The 26,401-nt window shown below is 44.3% G+C and overlaps 1 protein-coding gene across 1 annotated transcript in view; it reads left to right on the forward strand.

Annotated features, from left to right (window-relative positions):
- Positions 1-19,167, forward strand: part of INHCA (inhibitor of carbonic anhydrase) — a 38,987-nt gene extending 19,820 nt beyond the window's left edge. The window contains exons 10-17 of the mRNA XM_023620954.2: positions 2,356-2,446; positions 3,599-3,655; positions 6,521-6,676; positions 9,536-9,677; positions 15,776-15,840; positions 16,516-16,700; positions 18,025-18,211; positions 18,961-19,167. Of these exons, the coding sequence (XP_023476722.2) occupies positions 2,356-2,446; positions 3,599-3,655; positions 6,521-6,676; positions 9,536-9,677; positions 15,776-15,840; positions 16,516-16,700; positions 18,025-18,211; positions 18,961-18,995 (918 nt within the window). The 3' untranslated portion in view covers positions 18,996-19,167. The remainder of the gene's footprint in view (positions 1-2,355; positions 2,447-3,598; positions 3,656-6,520; positions 6,677-9,535; positions 9,678-15,775; positions 15,841-16,515; positions 16,701-18,024; positions 18,212-18,960) is intronic.
- The last annotated feature ends 7,234 nt before the right edge of the window (positions 19,168-26,401 follow it).

The raw sequence follows: 26,401 nt of genomic DNA on the forward strand, positions 1-26,401 counted from the left end.
CCCCCTTCCCAGATGCCTTCCTGTCAGCCTTGCGGCTGAGATGCATCTGTTGTGTGCTGCCCCCCACCCTCCAAAGCCCCACCCTACTCCACCCAACAGGCCCCTCCAGCTCAGGCTTGGTAGAAACGCAGAGCCTGCCCAAGACCCAGACTCCTTTGGTGATCAGCTCTGGAGTCCAGGGAGCCCTGAGGGGCATCCTGCCTAGGAGCTGCAGGAAGTGGGGTGACATCCCAGGGGGTGGTCGGGGCCCCTTTGGATGGTGAGGGCAAATCAACCTTCTCAATCCTTTAGTCATGAATTTAATATGTTTTCTGGTGATAAAAATATTATGTGCTGGGGGCCGGCCCGGTGGCGCGGTGGTTAAGTTCGCATGTTCCGCTTCTTGGCGGCCCAGGGTTTGCCAGTTCAGATCCCGGGTGTGGACATGACACCGCTTGGCAAAAGCCATGCTGTGGTAGGCGTCCCACGTATAATGTAGAGGAAGATGGGCATGGATGTTTGCTCAGGGCCAGTCTTCCTCAGCAAAAAGAGGAGGACTAGCAGTAGTTAGCTCAGGGCTAATCTTCCTCAAAAAAAAGAAAAAATTACATGCTGGAGGAGAAACGAAAAATAAATAAAATCATTCACAACTTCATAACTCGGAGATCATCACCACATATTTTCTGAGTTATGAAGTTGTGTTGTTATTAACTTTCTATTTCTCTATGAGCAGATAATATTTTTGTGACTAGAAAAAATAAATTTATAAATAAAAGGATGAAAAACTGACAAACTTAGGAGACATACAAACTTTGTTAAGAAAGAGGATCCTAATTTTGGTAAATCTCTCTGGGACAAACCGATAAGATTAAGATCTTGCAATTTATACAGTCTCCTAAATTTGTCAATAATAAGGATTAGATGAATTTGAGTGCTTGTAACATTGCCTGGCATATAGTAAAGAGCCAATAAATGTTAGCTATTGTTATTATTAAAGTCGTGAGCACAGTTGGTGAGCACTTTTTTAGGTAATGAATTCACTTAAAATATGATTTTAATGGCTGCATAATATTTCATCAAATATTTCTGCCTCAATTTATTTAACCAATTTCTAAATGTCTATATTTGGATTATTTCCAAATCTTTTGCTATTATAGATAATATGGTAGGCTTGGTAGAAACGCAGAGCCTGCCCAAGACCCAGACTCCTTTGGTGATCAGCTCTGGAGTCCAGGGAGCCCTGAGGGGCATCCTGCCTAGGAGCCTGCCTAGGATTGAAGATTTTTGTTCTATAACCATCAATATTTCTGAGTTCATCTTTAATAGTCATGACAGCTAGTATTTCTGGAGTTCCCTACTGTGTGTCAAGCATGTTTATGAGCTCTTAACTTTCATTAATTCATTTAATCCTCACAATAAGCCTATGATGTATATTTATCACCCATTTTATGGATGAAAAAAATGTATATAAAGTAGTTTTTAGGGATGTGTCCTTTGGAGTAGTCAGATCCTGGAGACTGTGTGGTTTTGTGGTTACAAACAGAAGTTAAGGAATTAAACTGCCTGAATTTAAGTCTTAGTGACTATTTATCAGGCAAATTATTTAACCTCTCTCTGCTTCAGTTTGCTAATGTATAAAGGGGGAGAACTATAGTACCCACCTTACTGGATTTTGTAAGGAATCCCTGAGGTAATCACTGTGAAGTGGTTAGAAAGGGCCTGGTCCATTGTAAGGGCTTGATAAGTTTTTGCTTCTATAGTTACTACTGTTTTAAGTGAAAAGTGTGTGTGTGTCTGTGTGTTTTTGTCTCGATGACCTTATCTAAGACTGTAAGTGTACTTATTTTGCTCTGTTGTTGGAAAATTTCATTGATTAAAATAACAAGTTAATTATTAATAAATTATTTAATTAGAGAAATTAATTATTTATTGACAATCTTTGCTGTGCTGGGGCTCTGAGTATAGTGCTAATGGGGTTAGGGGAACAGAATTAAACACCATCATGTGGAAGAAAACGTGTTCCACGGAAGCATATTAAATATGTTCCCTGAGTCTGGCCATGTGGATTTTTGAGTGACAGTGGTCACAAAGCAAGTGTGGTGAGACATGTCCAGTACTCAGCATTGGTTTCATGAGGGGACACAGAGAGGGCCAGGGAGCATGACATGGGTTGGGCTCTTGTTCCTGGGTCAATGGGCCAAAAGCATGTCCAGTTTTGCAAACCCCATGTTTATGTGGCAGAAGCTTTGGGTGATCCATGATTGGGTTTATCACAAGGACATGTGACATGAAGTCAACAAGATGGAAACCTCTGAGGGTCAGTGAGACAGGATCACAGCCTCACTGTTGTGCTACTGATTTATTTCTTAACTTCAGAAAGGAGAAGCTGATGCCATGAGCTTAGATGGAGGATTCATCTACACAGCGGGCAAGTGTGGTCTGGTGCCTGTCCTGGCCGAGAACTACAGTAAGTGGTTTATTCACTCTGGGCCACGGACATAGAAAGATGAAGAAATAATTTAGTTCATTGTTGAGATAATAGTAACTATTTTTGGAATGTAGGGAGCTAGTAGATAACATCTCCCTTCCCCAGAGTCAGAACCAATTAAGATACAGACATAGGAGTTAGGCAGAAAGAGACCAGAGTAACAACTTCGTTACTAAAAGAATGATGTTGGAGGGCATGGTACAGAGCAGGCCACCTGGCTTGCCAAATTGCCTGTGAACTAGAGTTGCCCACTAATTCAGGAGAACAAGTCTCTTGGCTTACCCCATGGCTGAGGGCGGAGGAAAACGCATTTTGTCATAGGTGAGAAGATTTAAACCAGCCTCTCCCCGCTCTCTTCAGTAGAGAAAGAAGGGACTGAGCCACAAGTGCCTGGATCCTTTTGTGAAATTTACTAGACCGAAATTAACTCACTCTGGCTACACTGGAAGATTGAGGGGTGGGACCACAAGGTCATGGTCTTTGGTGAGGATCCATCCACTTGAAAAAATAAAGCTAGGGGAAAAGTGGATTTCACCCATATCATTTGTTAGACGCCTCATCTGCTAGGCATCTACGTTATCCTTTAAAGCAAACCAACTCTGTGAAGTAAATAGTGGTATCTCCATTTTACAGGTGTAAAAACTAAGGCTTAGAGAAGTTGAATGATGTGTCCAAGATAGAATAAAGACTGCTTCCAGGTCTTTCTGACTCCATGGACTGGTTCTTTCCCCTCCAACATAACAAGAACATAATGATTGCTTACCATAGTGCAGAGCTCTGAGGGGAAGGAAGGATGTGAGGATGACTTGAACCACACAGTGAATGTGGAAAGATCTTTGGCAAGATCTGCAGTGGTCTCTGCTCCCCTGCTTTCAGCAAGCATCTCATTTCCTTTCTCTGTAGCTTCCTGAGTGTTGGGGAGATTCTGGGATGGAACTTAATGTTCAAATGGCAAAGATCGGGGGAGAGGAGGATGGCAGAATCTTGGCTTGTTGATGACCAATGACCAACTGCTTAGTTAGTGTTTCTCCTCATTTCCTGACTCTTGAGATTGAGAAGCTCATGACACTGGACTGAGTAATGTGAGAGTTTAATGCCATGTACCTTGATTTTTTAATTTTTCTTTTTTAGTGCCTACAGATGGCAATGAGCAGCTTGGGTCTAAGTGTGTGCATACACCCGTGGAAGGTGAGTCAGATCAGTAACCCTGGGACTCAAAAATAAAGGCCCATTGTTGAGGAGAGGGTGAAGAAAGGCTCAGAAATAAACAAAAGTTACTGGAGTTCTAAAAAACAAACAAACAAACAAAAAGGAGATGCCACAGTTAATTGTAAAGGAGCAAAGCTTCATGAAGCTGTAATAGTAATTACTATTTGTAGGTGCTTTATAGTAGATCAAAGACTCCTGCTTGCACTATTCCCGTTTACTCAGCACTCCTCTGGTATGTGGGTATCACTGTCCCGTGCTTTGTAGATGGGGAAAGAGAGGCTCAGGGACTGTGTGACTTGCCCAGGGCCACACAGCCAGGATGTGGCCGCACCTGGGCTTGAGAAGAGGCGGCGCCGTGCCTGGAAACCCTGTCCCCTTCCTGACACACCACACTGGTCCTTGTCACATGCTGCCTGCCCTTCTCTGGATGAAGGTCAGCACCGGGGCAGGAGCCCGTTCCTGACATTTCTGGGGCTGAGTGGAGGCCTCTCAAGAGAAGGAGATTCATAGACGCTGCTAATGAACAGGAGGAGGACAATGAAATCAATCCTGTAGCTTTTAGCAGCTGGATTTGAATAGCAGGGGAGTCGACTCATCTTTAGAGTATGAGGCCAGGTGACAGGTTCTCCCATCTGTGTCTCCACATGGGCAGAGAGGGTCTGTATCTGTCCCTGAAGTACCTAATCTTGGGCATTAGCGAGAACAGTGGTTCTCTATCCAGTGTGGTGCCTGGACCAGCTGCATCAGCATCACCTGAGAACTTCTTAGCAATGAAAGTTCTTGGGCCCCATCCTGGATCTATTGAGTCAGAAACTCCAAGGATGGGGCCACTGCCCTGTGTTTTAACAAGTCCTCCAACATTAAGATTTGGAAACCACTGTGACAGAGGATCCTGAGATGGAAACAGGTGCTCCCTTGGGTCTGGAGTTTCTTAGGAGCCAGGCGAGCTGGGGGAGTTGGGCACATTTGGCACACCACAGTACAAGCAGCGTCTCTGTTCACTGCCTAGCACCTGGTCAGAGGCTCTGCACTGCCCACCCTCCACAAAGCCCTGTGGAGTGCGAAGCCGCAGCAGCTCCCCTTTGTTTGCAGCAGGACCCAAGCCCTGGGGTATGCTGTCCTACTCCCCTCTCTGCTTTCATGGCCAACAGTCTTCTCTGAGTTGTGACTTTGTCCCCAACCCTAAGGGCCGGCATTTCATCAGCCCTGAAGTCTATTCTGATTATAGATTACATGAAGTCTGAAAGAACTCCAACTGCTGCAAGAGTGGTTGAAATTTCCAGGAACTGCAGTGATATGCACACGTAGGTCAACAAGGACCCTGGAAGACAGTTCAGGGGGGCTGACTGTGATGGAGAAGGGTAGATCTGAGTAGAGATGGAGAGGCTCTAACCCCAAAGCCACACTCAAGTCCATGAACCCACCCACCCACTCTCTCTCTCACACACACACACACACACGAAACAGATGATAATAATTAATGCCCCTTGTGCAGAAATAGTTACACCTCCAGAAAGACACTGTAATAGTACTTGGCTACTGGGATGGTGTAATAGAGCACTGTTGGGGAGGCATGGGCTTGCTGCGGCCTCAGGAGATTGTACTTAACCAGAGAGGGGCTCTGGTGCTGCTTCTGCCACTAGCAACATGGCTGGCAACCAATCAATGTAAACTCCCCTTCCCGTTCCTAATGTACAAGATGCTCACATTAGCATATCTGATCCCCCTAAATAGCCCTCCGGGGTGGGTATCACTGTCACCATTTTACTGAAGAGAAATTTACAATCGTAGATGCTAAGTGACTTGTCTGAGGTCATTTAGGAAGTGACTGGTGAGGCAAGTCTTCCAACTGTCATGTTGACTCTGAACTTTTCCAGGCTTGAATATATAGAGACATGAACCTCAATAGCAAGAAAGAGAGTGTATGTGTGTGGGGAATGGCGCTGGTGAGCCACATTATCTTCTAATTCTGAAGATTTATGATTCTAATCTTATGATCAATTCAGCTTTGCAGTTTAGGCCTTACTCAATAAGTACAATTCGGTTACATAATATTGGGATAGAAATAGATAAAATATCAATGGTGTTCCCATTAGAATCAGGAGCTAGACAAATAGGCTGTCTTCCACCAAAGATATTCAGCATCATTTTGGAACTGAATGCAGTAAGATAAGAAAAAGAGATTTGTTTTAATATTGGGGAAAGAAAGAGATTAAATTGTCATTATTAGAAAATGACATGATTGTAAACCTATAAAATGAGAGACAATTTTAAAAAAGAAGTCATGAAAGCTCCTTCTTTTGGACTTCTAGTCAACAGAAATATGTAACAGGTGCACACTCATATATACAAAGACATAGAGATAAGTGGGTTGTAATAAGGAGAAATGGGTCACAATGTAAATGCCCACCAGGAGGGGAACTATAAAATAATCCATACAGTGGAACATAACTTAGATCCAACCAATAAATAGAATGAGATAGCCATATCTATTTTTCTACTGAATCAAAAGGTATCCACAATATATTCCTTAGGAAGAATAAAGCAACTCGCAGAAAAGAATGTATAGCAGGATTCCATTGAAAAAGTATGAAGTACGTGTGTCAATATTTGTGAATGGATGTATGTAGACATATCTGGAGAGCAGTAGTGTCAGTCTGTTCGGCCCAGTACCTAATAATAGCAGTTGTTGGGAGGGTCCTCTGCTAGAGTAAGGTGAGGGCTTCAAGCTATTCCCCCTCCCCTGGGAAAGTGGCCGGCAGAGGCTAGCCGCAGCAGCTCGAGAATACATTTTTGGAGGGCCCTGGAGCTGTTGAAATTGCATCTTGGAATCTTTGTTGCAAGGTTACTACGTCGTGGCAGTGGTTAAGAAATCAGATGCCGACCTCACCTGGAACTCTCTACGAGGCAAGAAATCCTGCCACAGTGCCGTTGGCACTTCTGCAGGCTGGCACATCCCCATGGGCTTAATATACAACCAAACTGGGTCCTGTAAATTTGGTAAGTGTGTTCTGGGAGGTGGTGTGGCAGCCCCTTCCTTGGGCCTGTGCCTGTGTAGGGGGAGAAATTCAGTTCAACGAATGGCAAGGAATGGCATAATTGGGTGGTGGTGTCAAGGGCTGGACACACATTGCGGGCAAGCTTCGCGTCTTCTTGGGCAGGTCCTTCCCTTTCTGCTCACCTCCTTGCTTCTGTGGGGAGTGGCTTGGCCCAAAGGGCAGATCTCAGGGAATACCCTATTCTTTATCTCTTACAACTGGCTCAGGGAACAAGCCTGGGGTTGCAAAGCAAGAGTGGGGTGTATGTGTGTGCACGTGTGTGTGTGTGTGTATTGTTTTTCCATATAAACTGAATTGGCTGCTTTGGTAAAATTGAAAATCTTACACCAGCAAGTCCTTTATCTTTCCCTTGCATCCTCATCTTTCTTAGATTCTTATGCTAGTCATTTCAGCAACACTCTCGCCAGTACCTAAAAGACTCCTGCTCCCCTGCCTTCCCCAGCCATCTGACAAGTCCCAGCCCTGCATGAACCCCATTGCCTGTTCTCTTTGCCCTCTGCACCTGAGCAGCTGAACATGGCTGGAGAGAGTCACAGGGCAGTTCATTCCGCTGGAGATGCTCCAGCTGCTGGCTTCAGTAGGCCCCTGGAAGTCATGAGCAGCCCCACTGTTTCTCTTCTCCACACCCCCACACTTCCCAATAATTATCCTAATGACCTAACTGTCCACACACCTCCCTCCCACATCCGTCTATCACTTCCTCAGCAGATGATCTCATCTGCACCTGCAAGAGACCATTGAAACTGTTCCCCCTCAACATCCCACCGCCAAAGTCGTGGGCCTCCTGAGGGCTGCGTCTGCTTGGCCTCTCTCCACAGACCAGTGGATCCCTCCACCTGCACTTGGGTGTCAGCCCCTGCCTTGCTCCCCTCCCCAGAGCCTCATACCCTCGGTTACTTCTTCTCCCTCTGGTATATCCAAACAATTTCTTTCAACATGTACACACACTCAATGTCTTCTACCTTCAAAAATCTTCCCTCTCTCAATATTCTCCTCTAGCTCCTGCCTTCTTTCTCCTCCTCTTTACTGCAAGATTTCTTAAAACCATGGTCTGAACCACTCACCTCCCACTCACTCCTCCACTCGCCGCCCTCTGGCTTCTCCGCATCATTCCACAGAAAGAACTCGGGTCAAGGCAACTGGTGACCTCCGTGTTGCTCAACTGGAAGAATGTGCTCCAGTCCATTTCTCCATGAACTCTCTTTCTTCAAATCACCTTGGAACACTATCTCCTGGTTTTTGTGAAAACACACTGGCTTGGTTTTTCTCCTACCCCTACCAAGTCCCCCTTTCCCAACCTGGTTAATGAATGTTTGAGTTACTTAAAGCAACTTTTTTCCCCACTCTAAACTCAATCCTCAAGCACTCACTTCCATGCCTACAGCCTCGATTACCATCCATACAAATATTACATGTACAAAGCTAGGCACATAGCGAGCACCAGATAAATGTTTGCTGCTATCACTATTATTAATATTATGTCTATATGTTGATAACTGTCAAGTTTTTATCCCTAGCATAGATCTCTCCTTGACCTCCAGACCTGTACCTATTGAACTGCCTATTTGACACGATCTGGTTGGGTATCCCAATCGCATATTAAGTTTAACCTGTCCAAGATGGAATGCATCCTCTCTGGCAAGCCTGGTCCTGCTCCAGAGCTGCCTAGCTTTGTGGAGGAGCTACAGTCCATCCACTTGTCCCAGCAGGAAACCGAGCCATCATCCTCCACATCCCATCCATCACTAGTGAGGTCGAGTTCTTCATGCTCCACCTCTCTCCCTTCCCTTTGTGCTACTCTAGTCCAGCTGCCCTCATCTCCCCTGGATGACTGCAGTAGCCTCCTGCCTGCACCTCACATTGCCAGACCAATATTCACAAAGTGCAGATCTAACTATATCCTGCCCACTACCTCTGGTCCTGCATTATCTACAGCCCTTCAGAAGCTCCCCAACTCTCTAGGAATAAAGAAAAAAATCTACACAAACATGTAAAAGGTGGTCTGGACCACGCCCCTGCCCCACTCACTCTTGTTCTGGGTGGTCCAGCCCCATTAAGCTCTCTGTGCATTTGCCCCCCACACCCAACCCCTGCCCTAGGCTTTTGCAGATGCTGCTCCTTTTCTGGAAAGCTCTTGTCCCTTCGTCCTTCACTTGGGTAATTCGTATTCACTCTTCCTCTCTTGACTTTGAGGCTTCTCCCTGAGCCCCTGGGTCTATACTGGGTTCCTTTATCTGCAGCTTGTGGAACCATATTCTTTTCCCCAGAGCACAGGGGGAAACACAAATTCACTGGTGATTGTTGCCTGGTAGACTTGGGTTCCAGGAGGGGCTGGGGCCTGTACGATTTTCTCCACGTGCTGCCTGGAGCCCAGCACAGGGCTTGGTGGCTGGGCCTCTCAGGTGCCTTCTTGGACTTGGAGTCACGATGGCTGACCTTGTAAAGCAGAGCAGGGGCAGCGGAGGTCGGAAAACATGGGACAGGTTCAACCAGCCAGGACTTCCGTTTTCGTCCGCTCTCTCAGGGTTAAATCTATGTCTGTTCTTCCACGCCACTGCCGCGTGCCAGGATGGGGTGGAAGTCTGTGAGCTCCCAGACCCTTGTCCCAACTTCAGCCCATTCCCCTTTTCTTTGCTCCAGCTGCAACCTTTTCTTTATTCCTTAAGGTTCTTGTTTCTAATAATATGATACTAAATACCCGAATGTGTCTTTATGTCATTCAGGCAATTCTAGGGACAAAATCTGAGGCTTTCTTGCTAACACAGGCAGGACGTGCTGACCTCCTGTGTCTTCTGCACAGATGAATTCTTCAGTCAAAGCTGTGCGCCTGGGTCTGATCCGGATTCCAGTCTCTGTGCTCTCTGCAGCGGCGGCAGCAATCCAGCCCACACGTGTGCTCCCAACAGCCACGAGAGATACTACGGCCCCAGCGGGGCGCTCAGGCGAGTAGTGTCTGTGCCCCACCTTCCTCTTTGGCACCAGCCCAGTGATCTTCTTGTCCTTTCCTCACCCCAGCATGTGGGTGCTGCATTTAGGAGGAGCCAGAAAACAGAAGTGCAAATTCCCAGGGGCTCTGAGGACTCAAGTCCAGCCCCTTTCTGGAGTACTCTCCTGCAGACGTGCTGACTTTGGGCCTCAGGGGAGAGGCAGGGATGATGCGTGCAGGGTCCCAGTGCTGGCTCTACTCTTGCTCTTTTCTTCTGCGTGATGTCGGACATGTCATGGAATCTTTCAGAGCCCATTTAAAATCAGAGGGCACAGGACATGTGCTTCCTACATCTGGCTGATGAGTGCATTTTAATAGATATTCCTGGGCTCCTCCATCCATTCGAGAAAGACTTACTGAGCACCTAGTCGGTGGCAGGCACTATTCTAGGTAGAGGGGTTACAGCAGCGACAAGACACACACGGCCCTGTGCCCCTGAGCCCTGGGGGGAGAGAAGGACAGTAAACCTCTCAAAGAGGACAGTCACTTCCGACTGCAGTGAGTGCTACAGAGGAATGGAGGGGGGTGATGTGGCCATGACTCGAGTAGGGACAATTTTGGACACTGTGGTCAGGGACGGCCTCAGCAAGCAGAGGGATCATGTGAACTGAGGAGTAAATATTGAGAGGGAGACAGGCCTGAGAAAATCTGGGGGAAGAGTCATCCAGGAAGAAGGAATGAAAGACAAAGGCATGGGGTGGGACAAATCATGCTGCATTTGGGGCCAGAGAAGAAGGCCCGGGGGTAGAGCATGGGAGGAGGGGGTCAGGTGTGTGAGGAGGCTGGAGCCGCAGGCATAGGCTGTCTCGGGCCCCACTGGCCTGGCTGAGGAGGAGGATTTAATCCTCAGTGCGATGGGCAGTGTGGGACACTTTGAGGCAGTAGGGCATGTTGTGTGAATTAGGGTTGTCTGGCTGTGTGGTTGTCTGGTTGTGTGGAGAATGTGGGCTTCTAGAAGGGACCCTTTTATTTGTCACACTGCCAGACAACTTTGTTGTCTCCAAAGTTTTGTCTCTTTCATAAGCCATACATAAATTTCATATTTTCACAGATCCCACTACAACAATATATGCTGAACATTAAACCTAGGCTAAAACAGTATATATATTTTTACATCTGAAAGTGCATAAGTGTTAGGGTCGATGGTCCCATTACGATAGCATCACAGAGGACCCGGAATTGTCAGAGTTCTGTCTCGAACCACGATTTCCCCTCTTTCCAAAATGAAGATGAACTGAACACACAAAGAACAATCTGAGCTTCAAACATCTCCTCTCCCACCCGCTCCCACCCGCCTTTCCTCTCCCTACAGTTTCCCGACTCCAGCAGCCCTTCATTCCTACTGCCCTGGATCCACTGATCCTGCAAACTCTTCCCTGTTCTCACGCTCCGTCGTGTCCTTTTTCCCTCCATACTCAGCGCACATTCCACAGCCAACCACCATCATTATTCCCCTGAGCATGTCCTCAGTGCCCATCCCCTCTCCTCGCTGAACCACGACCTCGGTTAGATCCAACATTTCACTACTCAGTGCCTGCACTTCCAGGCTGACTGGCCTCCCTTTAAAGTAATGAGAACCCACCTCAGATGAGCCATATGTCGTCTCTAGTCCCTTCACCCACCCCCCGACTCTCCTAAAAGATGATTCCATACTTTCTCCTCTCCTCAATCTCCCAAAATTCTTCCTCCATCTATCATACCTTTGTTTCCTATTTCATGTGAGAAAATTGAAGCAATCAAAAGAGAAATGCCACAATGTCCCACTGTCACATCTATCCACAGCATCTGTGCCCATAGGCACTGCTCTCCCTCCCCTTACTTGGGAGCGCCTGGCTGTCTCCTAGCTAAGCCCACCGCTGCCCCTGCCTTGATTGCCTCTCCTCCAGCCTGCTCAGGCACATGGCCCCGGCACTCCTCCCCTCTTCCTCCTGCCTCATCACATTTTCTTCTCTACTACATCGTTTCTATCAGTAGACAAACATACTGCCTTTTTTTCCCTCTTAAACATAAATAAAAACCTCTCCTGATCTCACTTTCCTCTCCAGCAACTTCCCATTTCTCTCCTCTTTACAACAAAATTCCTTAAAGGAGTTTAATATCTTTGTTTACTCTGATTTCTTTCCTGTCAATCTCCCCAGAACCCAGTTTAAGAGTCTGTTCACCTCCCCCACCCCTAACCAGTGGCGTTGGCTTTGTTATTGTTTTTAAATTGTCTACAGAAAACATTGCTCCTCACTGTTGACACATGGGCGGACTACTCCCACCACACCTCCCCGTTGGTACACGGCCATCCACCACGCAGCTGACAGTGTGCTTTCAAGTCACCAATGACCTCCATGTTGCTAAATAAATCCAAAGACCAGTTCTCAGTCCTCGCATTACTTTATCTACAGCATTGTCGGCGCCTCTGATCACTTCCTCCTCTTGGATCCGTGTTCGTCCTTGGCTTCAGGACACCAGCTCTCTTGGATTCCCTCCTTCCTTCCTGTTACTGCATCTCAGTCTCTTTGCTGGTTCAACCTCACTTCCCCAACCTCCACATGTTGGTGTGCCCCAGGACTTGGTCTCTCTTCATGCCCACACCCTTGATGATTTTATCTAGTCTTGGTCCATCTGTATGCTGACAATTCCCAAATTTACACTCCTGTTCAGATGTTGCTACAAAATTCCAGACAAAACTCCAGACTGGTATATCCAACTGCCTACTGGGCATCTCCAGTTAGATTTCTAATCACCATCTCAAATTTAAATTCCCAAACTGAGCTTCTGAAATTTCACGCAGTCTCACCCAAACCAGTACTTCTTGCAGTCTTCCCCGTCTCAGTTAAAGGCAACTCCATTTTTCCTTTTGGAAAAAAAGCCAAAACCTTGCTATGTGTTATTTGTGTCTACTCTTTCTCTCAGACCCCATATCTGGCCCATTATCAAATCATGTTGCCTCTACCTGCAAAAGATAACGAGAATTGACCTCATCACCCATCTCCACTGACACCACCTTGATCCAAACCATCATCATTTCTCTCCAGATTGTTATAATAGCCCCCTCACAGGTCTCCATGCATCTGTTCTCTCCTCCTCCCCCACCACGATCTATTCTCAACACATCAGCAAGAGCAAGTCTGTTAAAACATAAATTACAGCATCACATTTCTCTGCTTAAAGCCCACCAGTAATTTCTCATATCACTCAGAGTAAAAGTCAGGGTCATTCTTTGACCTATAAGACCCCTCTGTGATCTGGGAAGGCCCTTTGTGACCTCCTGTCCTTCGTCTTTCCCTGTTGCTCTTCTGCTCCAGCCATCTTGGCTTACCAGCTGTTCTTTGAAGACATCAGGCACCCTCCTGCCTCAGGGCCTTTGCACTTGTTCTTGCCGCCGTCTGGAGTGCTCTTTCTCCTCATGTCATCATGGTAATTCCCTCATTTCCTTTAGGACTTTTTAGGGAAGTCTTTCCTGGCCACTCCATCTATAATTTCATGTGCGTGCGTACACACAGACACATACACACATCTTTGCCAATATTTCATATCTACTTTTCTTGCTTTATATTTTCTTTAGCATGTGTCACTCTCTAGAATACTATACATTTTGTCTACTTATCTTGTCTAATGTCTTTAATAAAATGAATAAGGATGCCTTTGGTTGCAAATGAAAACTCATGTGAACCACGTTAAGCCAAGGGAGAAGTTTTAACAGGTGCTCTGGGAGCTTCCTTGTAAGGGCTGAGACCTGAGCCTCAGGAACCAGCCAAGATACTTTAAGGCAAGGGTTGCCAGATAAAATTCAAGATGTCCAGTTAAATTAGAATTCCAGAAAAACAATGAATAAGTTTTTAGTATAGTCTTGTGTCGCTTAACAACGGGGAAACGTTCTGAGAAATGTGTCCTTAGGTGATCTCATCATTGTGTGAGCATCACAGAGTGTACTTACACAAACCTAGATGGTATAGCCTACTACATACCTAGGCTATGTTGTATTAATCCTAGGGGACCACTTTTGTATATGCGGTCTGTCATTGACTGAAGCGTCATTATGCAGCACATGACTGTGTGAGGGGACACACTCTGCTGCTTCTCTCTCTCTCTTTCTGCACATCAGCCTCATTTTCTCATTCCCTGCAGAGTGGTTTTCTCTATTTCTCAGTCTACATGAAGGGAAATGTCTGTGACCAGCAGCCCCAGCGCTGGCGCAGCTCCTCAGTTATAAAGAAGCAGTCAAACGCAGACCATAATGTATTAGTCCTAATTCCCAGGAAATGGGATTGTCAGCCCAGTTCAGGTGAAAGTTTCCTACTTACACAACTCATGCAGTGACTTTGCATTGTAAAGTTGTAGCTGCTTTGAGTGTGACCAGGTGAATTGAGGGGGTTGGGGGGGAGGAGTCAGTTCTCAAAAAAGTGTCAGAGCTTGGTAGATCAAAAGAGAGCCAAGAAATTTTAAATAAAATTTTACAGAAGGAATTTTGTCTTCCTAGATATAAAAATCACATTATAATACTATATAATATTGTAATACTGTGATCAACACAGGCTGGTTATGGTAAGTGCAATATTCCATTTAGGTGATTGGATGAGTGGGGGCGAACGGGGCCCATAGCTGAGGGCAGTGTGGGATCAAGGCAGGGCTTATTGTTTTTTAAAAAAGAAAAGAAGTGTGAATGCTGATGAAGAGAGCCCAGTGAACAGGGAAAGGCTCCAATTATCTAAGAGAAAGAGGATAGCTAAAGCGGAAAGTGTCGGAGAGTGCAGGCGGGGTGGGATGCAGAGCAGGGAGACGCTTCTGCTGGGAGGGAGACCTTGCCTCCTTCTTTGTACCTGGAGGGCGGGAGAAGAGCACTAGAGCCTGGGGCTGGCAGTTTTGGCAGAGGGATGCTGAAAGAAAGCTCATGTAATGATTTCTATGTTTTCTCTGAGAAGCAGGAGCACATGTCAGAGTGAGTGTTGGGGAGCGGGTATGGGGAGACACAGAGGTTTGCAGGGAAGTGGGAAAACATTTTGAACTCATTACAGAGTGGGGAGCTGGCTGTCACAAGCAGTGGTTCTCACAGTGGAGCACAAATCAGAATTTCCTCCAGGGCTTGTTAAAACACAGATCGCTGGTCCCCCCACCCCTGCCCTACTCCCCGCCAAAGAAGTTTCTGATCCAGTGGGTCTGGGTTGGGGCCCGAGAATGTGCATTTCTAACAAGTTCCCGGCTGGTGCTGATGCTGCTGGTCCCGGCCTTGAGAAGCACAGGTCTAGAGCAGAGAAAAGCAGGCAGGAACCTCAGGGAAAGTTAATGGTCGGGAGGCCTGTGATACCTCACTGCTGCGGTGTGGACACACCTGAGGCAGATGGTCGTGCTCGTTCAGGGCCGGGAATGCATGAAGGGGAGAGGTAAAGGAAGAAATAGGGCCAGGGAGCTGAGGGGACTTGAATGGGAGTAGCTGATCCTAGCTAAGGAGAGAGGGATCTGAAGTTAGGAGAGAGAGAAAACTGGAGAGCTGCTCCTGGTAATTAACAAGTAATATCAGTTTCCCACTGACTGAATGTCATAAAACCAATTTTTAATGTGCTCAACATTTCTCATAAAGAATGCACCTTAAACACAGAGAAACATTTTTCAGGGAATTATGAGTGACCAAATATCTAGTGAAGCACGTTAACTTTTATTAAGGCTGAATAGACGTATGGGTGTGACAAGACTCCTTCAAAATCACATCTTCCCTGCTGATTTTAATCTCTGATGTGAGTTTTGATCCAACCAGAGAGTCATCCTTGAATATCCCTTTTAATAGGAGAACACAAACATCTCTGGAGAATCAGATCAGTATTTAAAATGAGGAACCCAACAATGGTTATCTGCAATGAAAACTAAAGAAGCGGATTTCTTTTCCTATTCCATTTTACCCTGTAATTCCCAGGACAGCTGGGCCTTACAATTGTGTGTGCAGAAGTGGTCAGTGTTAGATGTGCCCGTGGCCCGGGTGGAGGGGGCGTGAGCTCTCGGCGATTCCCTCTTGGCGTCTTTCCCTCCCACTCCTTGATCCTCCCCACTGAGCTGACCCTCGCTGTGCAGGTGTCTGGTTGAGAAAGGAGATGTGGCCTTCGTGAAGCACTCCGCGGTCCTGCAGAACACTGACGGTACGCGCCTGCACTGTCCTCTCCTCCCCTGGAAAAATCTGAGGCTCTCACAGGAGATCACTCCCCATCGGGCAACGAGGGAAGTTTATTAACCCTACCAGATTCCAGTGACTTTGGTTCTAACGTTTTTTATTTAGGGAATGAGAAAATTCTTCACATCTGGTGAGACTTGATAGGGTTATTTATCACATTGGCCTTGAGCTAAACCCACAAACACACGAGGCCACAGTGCGTATGAGCACGTCTGGCTCTCTTGATTTATAGGCATTCTTTATATATTCTGGATACAAATTTTTGTCAGCTGTATGTATTGAGAATATCTTGTCCCTCTCTGAAAAGCCTGGCTTTTCACTTTCTTAATGATGTCTTTTGATGAACAGACATTCCTAATTTTAATATAGTTCAATTTATCAATCTTGTCCTTTCTGGCTAGGGCTTTTTCCGGTCTGGTTAGAAAATCTTTGCTTTTAACAAGACCAAAAAATCACTAACCAGAAAGATTATGAATTTGTGAGTTGATGAATGTTTCTCTTCTGTTTTATTTTGAAATCTTAATTGTTTTATTTCTCTGTGATTCTCTGTGATTCTCCCAGACACTGGTGGTCGGTCACATTCCCCAGTGAGGGTGCCTTGACCAAAGCTGTCAGCTATGGCTGACCCATTCTCTCTCCTTAGGAAAGAACCCTGAAGCATGGGCTAAGGATCTGAAGAAGGAAGACTTTCAGCTGCTGTGCCTTGATGGTACCAGGAAGCCTGTGACCGAGGCTCAGAGCTGCCACCTGGCCAGAGTCCCAAATCATGCTGTGGTCTCAAGGCAAAATAAGGCAGATTTTATTCGCAGAAGGCTCTTCAACCAACAGGTATGGGCACCCAGGGGGTCCCGTCTGCACGCCCCAGCTGAGTGCTCAGTTCACTTGCAGAGCTGAATGGACACACCCCGGCCCAGGCTCACACTCTTTCTCCCTGGGCGCTAGAACTTGATTCTTGCAGCCCTGCCTCTGAGGAAAGCGGAAAGCTGGTGGCTGCGTTCACTTCTTGTTCTGGGGTTGTCTAGGGTATCAAAGAGGACTGAAAGAGCCTCAGACACGTGGGCACCTGGAGTGTTTCCCGAGACTCTCTGGACTCTCCAAGCAGAGTCATGCTGCCTCTTGGGCTGGTTCAGTTACTCCGTGAGAGTTAGCCCCTTCTCTCTTCTTTTGTCACAGGAACAGGGGAGCTGGCTCAGTGCCCTTCGCACTTGGCTGAGCTGTATGTGGGAAAAGCAGAATGGAGGTGACTCTACCTGACCTTGGGTGGATGCCAGGGCATTTCCTGAACTTGAGCAGGATGAGCACTGTTTTAGGCTTCGTGAAAGTTAAAGAGCCAATAGTCAGACAATGTATGACCTCGACAGGCAGCCAGCAAGAGCTGATCCTCTGGAGTAGCGGGCTGCCTAAATCAAATGGTCTTAAAGAAAACCCAAAGCCTCGTCTCCCTTTTGCACTAGAACACCCCATTCTGGGAGGAGCCCCAAAGATGTAATCTGAGTCTTAGCATATGCTGCCCACACACCCCAGTTAAAGGATGGTGAGCCAAGGAGAGCTGGCAAAACGAGAGGCTCTGTGTCATGGACTTTTGAAGGGAGGGGCCCCACACAGGGTGAGCTGCCACCTTGGCCACAAGGGAAGTGGATAAAGGAAGAGAAGGGAGGGGAAGGAAGAGATGGATTTCCTTTGGGTGCCTTTGGCAGATCCAGAGAATAGAAGAGGAAAGGTAACAAGGGCTCTGGGCAGCAGGAAGACATGCAAGTATGACCTAGAAAGTTAAAAACACTCAGCAATGATTGGCAGAATAGTGATACAGTGGCAAACTTGGAGCCTTTTCTATTTAGCAGTTGCTTTGCATACATCATCTCGCTATTTAGTGTTATTATCTCTACTTACTAATGAGTGAACTGAGGTTCGCTGAGTTCAGGAAGGAATTTTCCTAAAGTTGCATGACAAGGACAAGCTAGGGCCAGGATTTGAACCCAGAAGCCATACTTTTTGCCATTTTACTACGGTGCCTCCTAAACTGTTGCCGTGTGCCGGGTTTCCCAGGGGCTGGAGCTGAGTGGTCCAGCAGACTCAGGTCTTCTGAGGCAGACTGTACAATCTCATGCTCCCTGTTGCTGCTGGTCACTCACTGTCTGTCTGTCTGACCCAGGAGCTCTTTGGAAGAAATGGGTTTGAATACAGGATGTTCCAGCTGTTCCAATCCTCACCCAAGGACCTGCTCTTCAGTGATGACACGGAATGTCTGGCTAACCTTCAGGACACAACAACTTATCAAAAATACTTAGGGCCAGAGTATCTCATGGCTATTGCTAATGTGAAACAATGCTTATCCTTTGGTGAGTAGAATACAACGCCGAGGAGTAATAACATGGGGGTCAAGGTAAACCAGTTTGGATTAAGGCCCATCATGTGCCAAGCCCTGGGCCAATACCAACAGGAACGCAAAGATGTGTAGGGCTTGCTCCTTGCCCTGCAGGAGGATTCAGACTTATCAATGGGGTGACCCAATTAGATAACAGTATAAGACACTGCCTGAAAGAAGGCCAAATTGTTTGAAAGAGACAGAGTGCAAAAGGCCTTGAGATCATTTGGAAATTGAACTTGTTTACATGTGTATTTCCATTTTTTTGCTAATAAAATGAAAATGTATGTGTGTGAGCACTTCAGTATATGGAGAAGGTTGGGAAATGACACATATATACCACTCATAAAGGACCAATTTTCAAATATTTTAATTAAAATATGTAAATAATATTAATAGAAACAAATAAAGGTATTTAGCCTATAGTAGGCCCTTTCTATATATAGAGAGAAATGTTGGAGATATAAAATAATAATAATCAAATTATTGGGAGTGTGCCTGAATTTTTATTGAACTATATTGCACGTTGGAGATGATGAAAACAGGAGGAAAGGAAAAAGTAGGTATTTAAGGATAGCACTCACCTTGGTTAGGAGAGAGAGGGAGAGAGTTTTTAAAAAAACCTTTATTACCTACCATTTACTTTTAGAAAATAGGAATAGAATTGTGTTTAGTAAGCACAGGCAGTACCTGAAGGTCTTTCTCTTCTGTTCTACTTCACAGAACTTGTGGATGCCTGCACCTTCCATGGAAATTAAAAACTGGTGAAAGTGGGCAACCGCAGAGATGCTCAGAGCCTGCAAATATGGTGGGGCCACATGCTCACTTGTCTAAATGTGGGTCTGTGTTAACATTAGTTATCTTTATAATTGTGTGCTGTAATTGATGCAAAAATTAAAATGAATAAAAATTACTGTATCTTTTCAGAAAGCTTCATGAAATGTTCTCAGATTTTCGGGAAGAGAAAACTATTTCTTTATACTAGAATTGTGCATCTGAATTTAATATCTAATCAAGTGTACCTTTTTTTAGAACTCTACAAGATTAGATCAACGTCCCTCTCTATTCTTTGATTATTTTACCCAAGAGTCAAGTCACTTAAATAAGATTTAAGCAATAAATATGTCTGGCGGGAGTCTGAATGGTGATTACAAGTGTGCAAAAAAAAAAAAAAGCCTCAGTGTGCATAGTATCAAGGACTTACATAATAAAAACAAAGGATAAGGAATGAGTTTTTGTATTTTAACATATAAAATTCATAATGTCAAGTGGAATCAAACTCCTGATTCAGATTAATTTGAAAATATTAACGTTACTGTAAAAATACAATCCTACTACACTTTTACAGTCAACTTCCTGAAAGTGATTTACACATTTCTTTTAAGTCACGTTCTTATCAGAGATATTGCCATATTTATGATACCATAATGCCAGCCTATGATAGTGCCTCAATAAATGTTGAATAGGAACCTAAGTTATACATTGTTAAATGTCAGTATCATGAGTGTGGACTTCTGCTTCTGCCTGTGAAAGAGTAACCAGTACAGGACTTGCCCTCCTTCCATTAACAATTAAAAAACTGGACAAAATATATGAAACAACTGTTTTCAAACATTAGACAATAACAGCTAGGATTATGATCCTTGAAAGAAGGAACAGAAAAGAGGAGAGCAGAATGATGACCCTACTTTTTGGCTAGAGGAAATTTCCAGATCACAGCACAGGGAGGGGGAACACAAGAAAGCCCATTACTTTGAGTTGAGGAAATTTTCCAGGGGTGATTTTCCAGAGATGTTTTTGTTATTGAATTCTAATTTAATTCCTTTGTGATCAGAGAATACGTTCTGTTTAACTCAGAGATGGAGCTTGGGGAAGCCAAGGGGACTGGAGTTTGTATAGAGAAGAGATCTGTATAAGAGTTTCTGGTAAAACACCAATCTGCATGTGTGTAGAATGAAATTGAAATCCATCAGGCTAGGCAGTGAATAACTGAGAGACCTAGAAGGTGAACAATTCCCAGGGCTCACTCAGGCCAGGAATCATTCACGTTCCTACCAACCAGAGTGAAGAGACGTCATTGGACACCTAAGGATTTCACTGAAGGTCATGCCTTGGACATGGGGCTAAAAAAACAGCTGTAGATTAAGGGCTGCTCTCTAACCACCCTTACTGAGAGTGAAACCAGCCTTGGTAGGACCAAGCTGATCTGCAAGTAACTTAACCACCTTCTAAAATAAACCTCAGTACTCATTTAAGGAAAACAGCAAAATCTAAATATTCAACAAGGTAGCATACATAATATCCAGCATCAAAAGCAAAAATTACCAGATATGTGAAGAAGCACAAAATGTGACCCAGAGTCAGGAGAAGAAGCAACCAATAGAAACAGACCTAGAAACCACAGAGATGATGGTATTCAGACAAGGAACTTAAAACAGTTCTTATGAACATGCCCAAGGATTTAAATGAAAACATGAACATAGCAAACAGAAAAGTGTAATGTTTAAAAAAGAATGAATGAAAATCTAGAGCTGCAAAATTTGTGGTTTTCAAGGAATTTGTCTATTTCATCTAAATTGTCTATTTTTGCCATAAAATTGTTCAAAATATTTCCTTATTCTTTTAATATTTATAGGATTTGTAGTGATATCTCTTCTATTCTTCACGATGGTAATTTTTTTCTCTCTTCTTTTTTCTTGGTTAGTCTAGCCACATGAATTTTTCAAAGAACAAATTTTGGTTTTATAAATTTTCACTATTGTCTATTTCCTATCACATTTTCTGTTCTTAGCCTTATTTCCTTTCTTCTACTTACTTTTAATTTAATTTGCTTTTTTTCTTAGATTCTTAAGGTGCAAGCTTAGATCAATTGTTTAGAACATTTTTCTTTTCTAATATAGACATTTAAAATTATAAACTTGCTTCTAAGTACTACTTTAGCTACAGCCCACAAATTCTGCTATGTTGTAGTTTCATTATCATTTAGGTAAAAATTGTTTTTCTAACTTTCCAAAGATTTCTTCTTTGATCTGTTGATTATTTAAAAGTTATTTTTAATTTCCAAATATTTGGTGATTTTCCAGAGATGTTTTTGTTATTGGATTCTAATTTAATTCCTTTGTGATCAGAGAATACATTCTGTTTAACTTCAATTCTGTTTAATTTATTGAGTTTTTTTAATGGCCAGCATATGGTCTATCTTTTTGATATGTATACTTTTCTATATGTATACTTGAAAAAATCTGTTTTCTGTAATTGTTGGGTGTAGTTCTATAATGTATAGTCCTATAATATGCAATGTAGTTCTATAAATAGCAATTAGGTCGAGTTGGTTAAATGTTATTGTTCAAATCCTCTTTCTTGACCATTTTCTTTCTGTTTTGTGAATTAATTACTGAAAATCTCCAACTATAAGTATGGATTTGCTCAGTTCTCCTTCCAGTTCTATCAGATTTTGTTTTATGTATTTCGAGGCTCTGTTAGGTGCATACACATTTAGGATGTTAGGTTTTCTTGATGAATTAACTCCTTTTATCATTATGAAATATCTCTACTTGTCTCTCGTAATACTTCTTGTCCTTAAGTATTCTTCACTGGATATTAATATTACTACTCCACCTTTCTTTTGATTATTAGTGTGTGCTTAGTTAATTGTTTTTTATCCTTTTACTTTTAATCCACCTTTCTTTATATTAAGGTGGGTTTCTTATAAAGAGCATGTAGATGGGTCTTTCTTTTTTCATTGAGTGTGACAAGCTCTACCCTTTTAAATGATATGTTTAGTTCATTTATATATAATGTAATTATTGATATTTGTTTTCTCTCTGTCTCATCTTTGTTCCCTACTTCCTCTTTTCTTCCTTCTGTTGGATTAATTGAGTATTTTGTAGTATTCCATTTTATCTTCTCTATTGGCTTATTAGCTAGTCTTCTTCTTTTTTAACGTCTTCTCCAAGGTTTGCAATATACATCTTTAGCTTAATACTAGCATCAAATAATGTTATACCACTTTGTGTAGAATGTAAGATCCTATAGTAGGGGCCGGCCCTGTGGCTGAGTAGTTAAGTTTGTGCCCTCCGCTTTGGTAGCCCAGGGTTTCGCTGGTTCAGATCCCGGGTGCAGATTGCTCCAGATCCTTTAGTCCTTCTTGGGAAAGGTATTTTCACAGCTGGTCCTGGATCATCTCCCTGTGGCTGCCCCTAGAAAGCCACAGGCATGCTTAGACTTTATGCTGGGGCTTCTAGGAAGACTCTCTCCTGGAGTTTCACCTGCCACAAAGTCCTCAGGCTCGTTGCCCAAAGCCTTGGAGACTGTTAACTCTGATGGGCTTGAGTTTCTGCCACCAGTTTCCCCCACCAGGAGAGCCAACTTTGCACTCTTAAGTGGCATAGACCTGTGGCAGGAGCCTGAGGACCCCAGTCCAACAGGGACCTTTCACTGGCACTGAGGAAGAGCTATCATGTTCCCTACCTCCGTTCTCTCCCAATTCTAAGAACTTAGAAAGAAGACCAGAACAGATTAATGTTTAGCATTTCAACATATTTGAGGTACTAATGGATCCTTTTGAGGGTTAATAAAAGCCTAGGACTCTCACCCTAGTAACATACACACACACACACACACTACTGGGTGTACAATTTTTGTATATTCATGGCCCCAGTCCACTGATTCTTTAGTGACATCACACCACCTTCCCTGGGGTGAAGGAGTGGGAATAGAGGCTAGTTAACCTGTTTTTAGGCAGATGCTACCCTGTGGGGATGATGTGTTGTTAGATTACACATGTAGACAAACTGCACATATTTATGTAGAAGACCTATCTGTGGAAACATTTAGAACAACTAAAAGGACAAGATAAATCAATTGTGGAAAACAACAGTTGACATCAATTATCTACAAATCCGTATAGGTCAGAGGTTACTTTGGAAAAGCTGAGAAACTAGGTGGACTTTGGTTTTCTCTTTCTACGGGAGCAGGGACGGTAAACAATGGCATTTGCTGTGGGGCAGTAGAGGGATCAGTGATCTGTTTGTTTTGGCCCCAGGAGCACTAGACTCTGCTCAGCTTAACCAGCCACTTCTTGCGGGCCCATCTGAAGATCTCGGGACTTGGCTTCTCTTGGTGAAAGAGCAATGGGAAGCGAAAGCTCTAAATAACCTTGGAAGAAAATATGAATGACACCTTCCAAGAAAACATGTCACAGGATGCTTTGACATTGCTCAAGACATTGAGTCCAAAGTCCTAGGTTCTAGCTTTCTCTGCCCTGCTGGGCAGCCTACCAGTTACATCTTCTGGCTGGGCCTCAGTTTTTCTCTCTATTAAATGAAGTCATTGTACTAGATGGCCTCGCAGGGTATGTTTTGCTGAAGGGACCATTAGCAATGGAAGGAGCCATAAAGAAATTATGTAGAATCACTTCATTAATTCACTGAATGTGTTGTCGGTACTTTGTCCACGCTAAGTGTTCTGTAATAATGATAGTCATCGCCATCTATTGGCATCTGCTACATGTCAGGCAGGGCCAGCATTTTAATAGCACTGCAAGTAATCTTCAAAATGACCCTATAAGGTAGGTATTCATATTCCTATTACTAATGAGAAAAGGGAGGCTAGGAATAGATAAGTAACTTGTCCAGCATCATACCGCTTCTATATGGCCTATGATGCAAACCCAGGAGTCTCTGATTCCAATGTCATTCTCACTTTATTCCACAGATTGCACATAATACCCAGTACCTGTCTACAAGAATGGACAGGTGAATAAAAGGAGTGCACAGGTAACTGTTATACAGGGAAAAAAATGCTACCAGATCTGTCTGTATATTCTCTACGATGTGTTGTCTAAGACCTAGTGGTCAGCACACTTGCAGGCCTCCCTGATGTGCTATGACTTGATGGGCTGGACTCACACTGCTGTGTACAAGGAACTTGAAGATATTGGTAATGACACAAATGAAAATAAGAAGGAGATTAATGCACTGGGTATAGTACTAGCTGATTTACTTTAATTGCTAATTTGGTTCTCGCAATAACTCTATGAAGTAGGTATCATTATTCCCATTTTCTAGATGAGAAACTGAGGCACTGAGAGCTAAGTAATTTGCCTAATTCTTGGAACAACTGAAAGTCTTACTGTAGAGAAGTGAATGTATAGAAGCAAATGACCAGATCACATAGGCTTCAGTGGTGCCCCGTCAGGGAGAACCAGGGCCATGTGCTCCTCCTGTCCTAATCTTTGCAGTTGTTATCCCCTCCCATGTTTACTTCATGCCACAGCCACTTCCACTACGTTCCTCTTTGCACTGGGCAGATGATTTCCAAACACAAATCTTAGAATAAGCTTCACTTCTGGGAGCAGATTCCTCTACCTGAGATCCTTCCTTTATTTTAAAATTCAGACTGCTTGACACCCTGGTGTCCTGGCCCAATTTATGCCAGGCTCTCAGAATTCCCTAGCCTTCCTTCCCCCTCCTCACCATCCAGCTTTGTGGCCTGGGAGAAGTCAATGGCCAGAGGGGCCTCTGGAGTGGGGACTGGAGCAGCTCCTGTAACATGTTGTCTGTTTCACAATTTTGCCTGAAACTGGCCCTGCCATGGAGCTCTAAACTGCGCCCCCAGCCCTGACCTCTAACCCCCTTCCCATCTTTGGCAAGCCTGTCCAAGTGTCCTGCAAACAGAGTGCCAGAGAAGACCAGCTTTTCCTGTATGCCTGCCTTTGAACAGGGACCTTTGTTCCTTTACACATAACGGTTTCCAGAGTCCACCCAGCTCCGGAGTCAGTGGCCTTTGCACTTGTTGGCCTAGAGGTCAGGTGCAGCTGGGTTAGGTTGAACATTATACTGACGAGGAAAGGGTTTTTTAGGAGGTTCTTTTGCTTGCAGACCAAGTATCTCTGATTTGAAATGAGGACAAACAGCCTTTAGTGTCTCCCAGTACATTACAGAATAATGACTGAGTTGAGGGAAAGGAGCCAGAGCTTTGTAACACTGAAAGATGCTGACCGTCTCTGTTCAGTTATTCCTCATTCTGCACATGATCCTGCTATCTGCCCATCACAGTACTGTGTGACTGTGGAGACAGATAAAAAGTCTTCCCTTTCCTCTTTCTCTCCCTTTTCCTGACCTGTCTCTCTTCCCTTCCCTTTTTTGTTTTTTTCTTTAGTTAAAAAAATATGTATTCTTTCTCCTCTCTTTCCTTTCCTTGAGATGGCCAGGGGCAGCGGAGCCTGAGTGACTGGGGCCAAAGAGGCAGCTGGAGGATCAGGAGATTGATTATGTACAGGGGAGGTGAGCAGAGCTTAAAATACGGAGAATATTTGGATCCAGTTTTTTCATTGTTAGAGAAGGGAGTTACAAATATAGGAGGAAGAAAACTAGATTTGCTGTGGTGTTCAATTGGAATAGGAGGAATCAGTGTGAACTCACGGTTGGGGAGAGAGAGAGTGAGAGAAATAGATATCGATGTGTGTTATAGGTGTACACACACACACACACACACACACACATATTTCTTAGCTCTGTCTGATCCTAGTATCAGTTTCTCTCCAAAGAAGTTACTACACCTAACACCAGATTTTGTTTCCTAAATACCATTCTATACTAAAGGGATAAAGTTTTCTTAGGGAAATAAGATTCCAGAAACAGAGATTCCAGAGCTGGTCCAGGGAAAGTAGAAAATAGGCTTGAATGTCTTATCTGCCAGAAAGTGAAGCGCTTAAAAAATGATAGGGCTTGCAGACAGAGAAAGACGAACTCTGTATGACTCCACTCATAGGTGGTAGTTAACATATGGACAAAGAGAACTGATTGGTGATTGCCAGGGGAAAGGGGGGTGGGGGGAGGGCACTAGGGGTGAAGTGGTGTACCTACAACATGACTAATAATGATGTACAACTGTAATTTCACAAGGATGTTAACTTTTATAACCTTAATAAAAAAAAAAGACAGTCCAATTAAAAAAAAACTGAAAAAAAAAATGATGGGGCTTGTAAAAAATACATAGGAGCAAGCTTGAAGGGCCACCCACTAGTGAAATTCACAACAATCTGAGCATCAAAATAAATGAGGAGAATGGGGCCAGCCTGGTGGCGTAGTGATTAACTTTGCGTGCCCTGCTTTGGCAGCCCTGGGTTGGGTTTGCTGGTTCAGATCCTGGGCACAGACCT

The sequence above is a fragment of the Equus caballus genome, chromosome 16 (assembly GCF_041296265.1).
Source record: "Equus caballus isolate H_3958 breed thoroughbred chromosome 16, TB-T2T, whole genome shotgun sequence".
Lineage (NCBI taxonomy): Eukaryota > Metazoa > Chordata > Mammalia > Perissodactyla > Equidae > Equus > Equus caballus.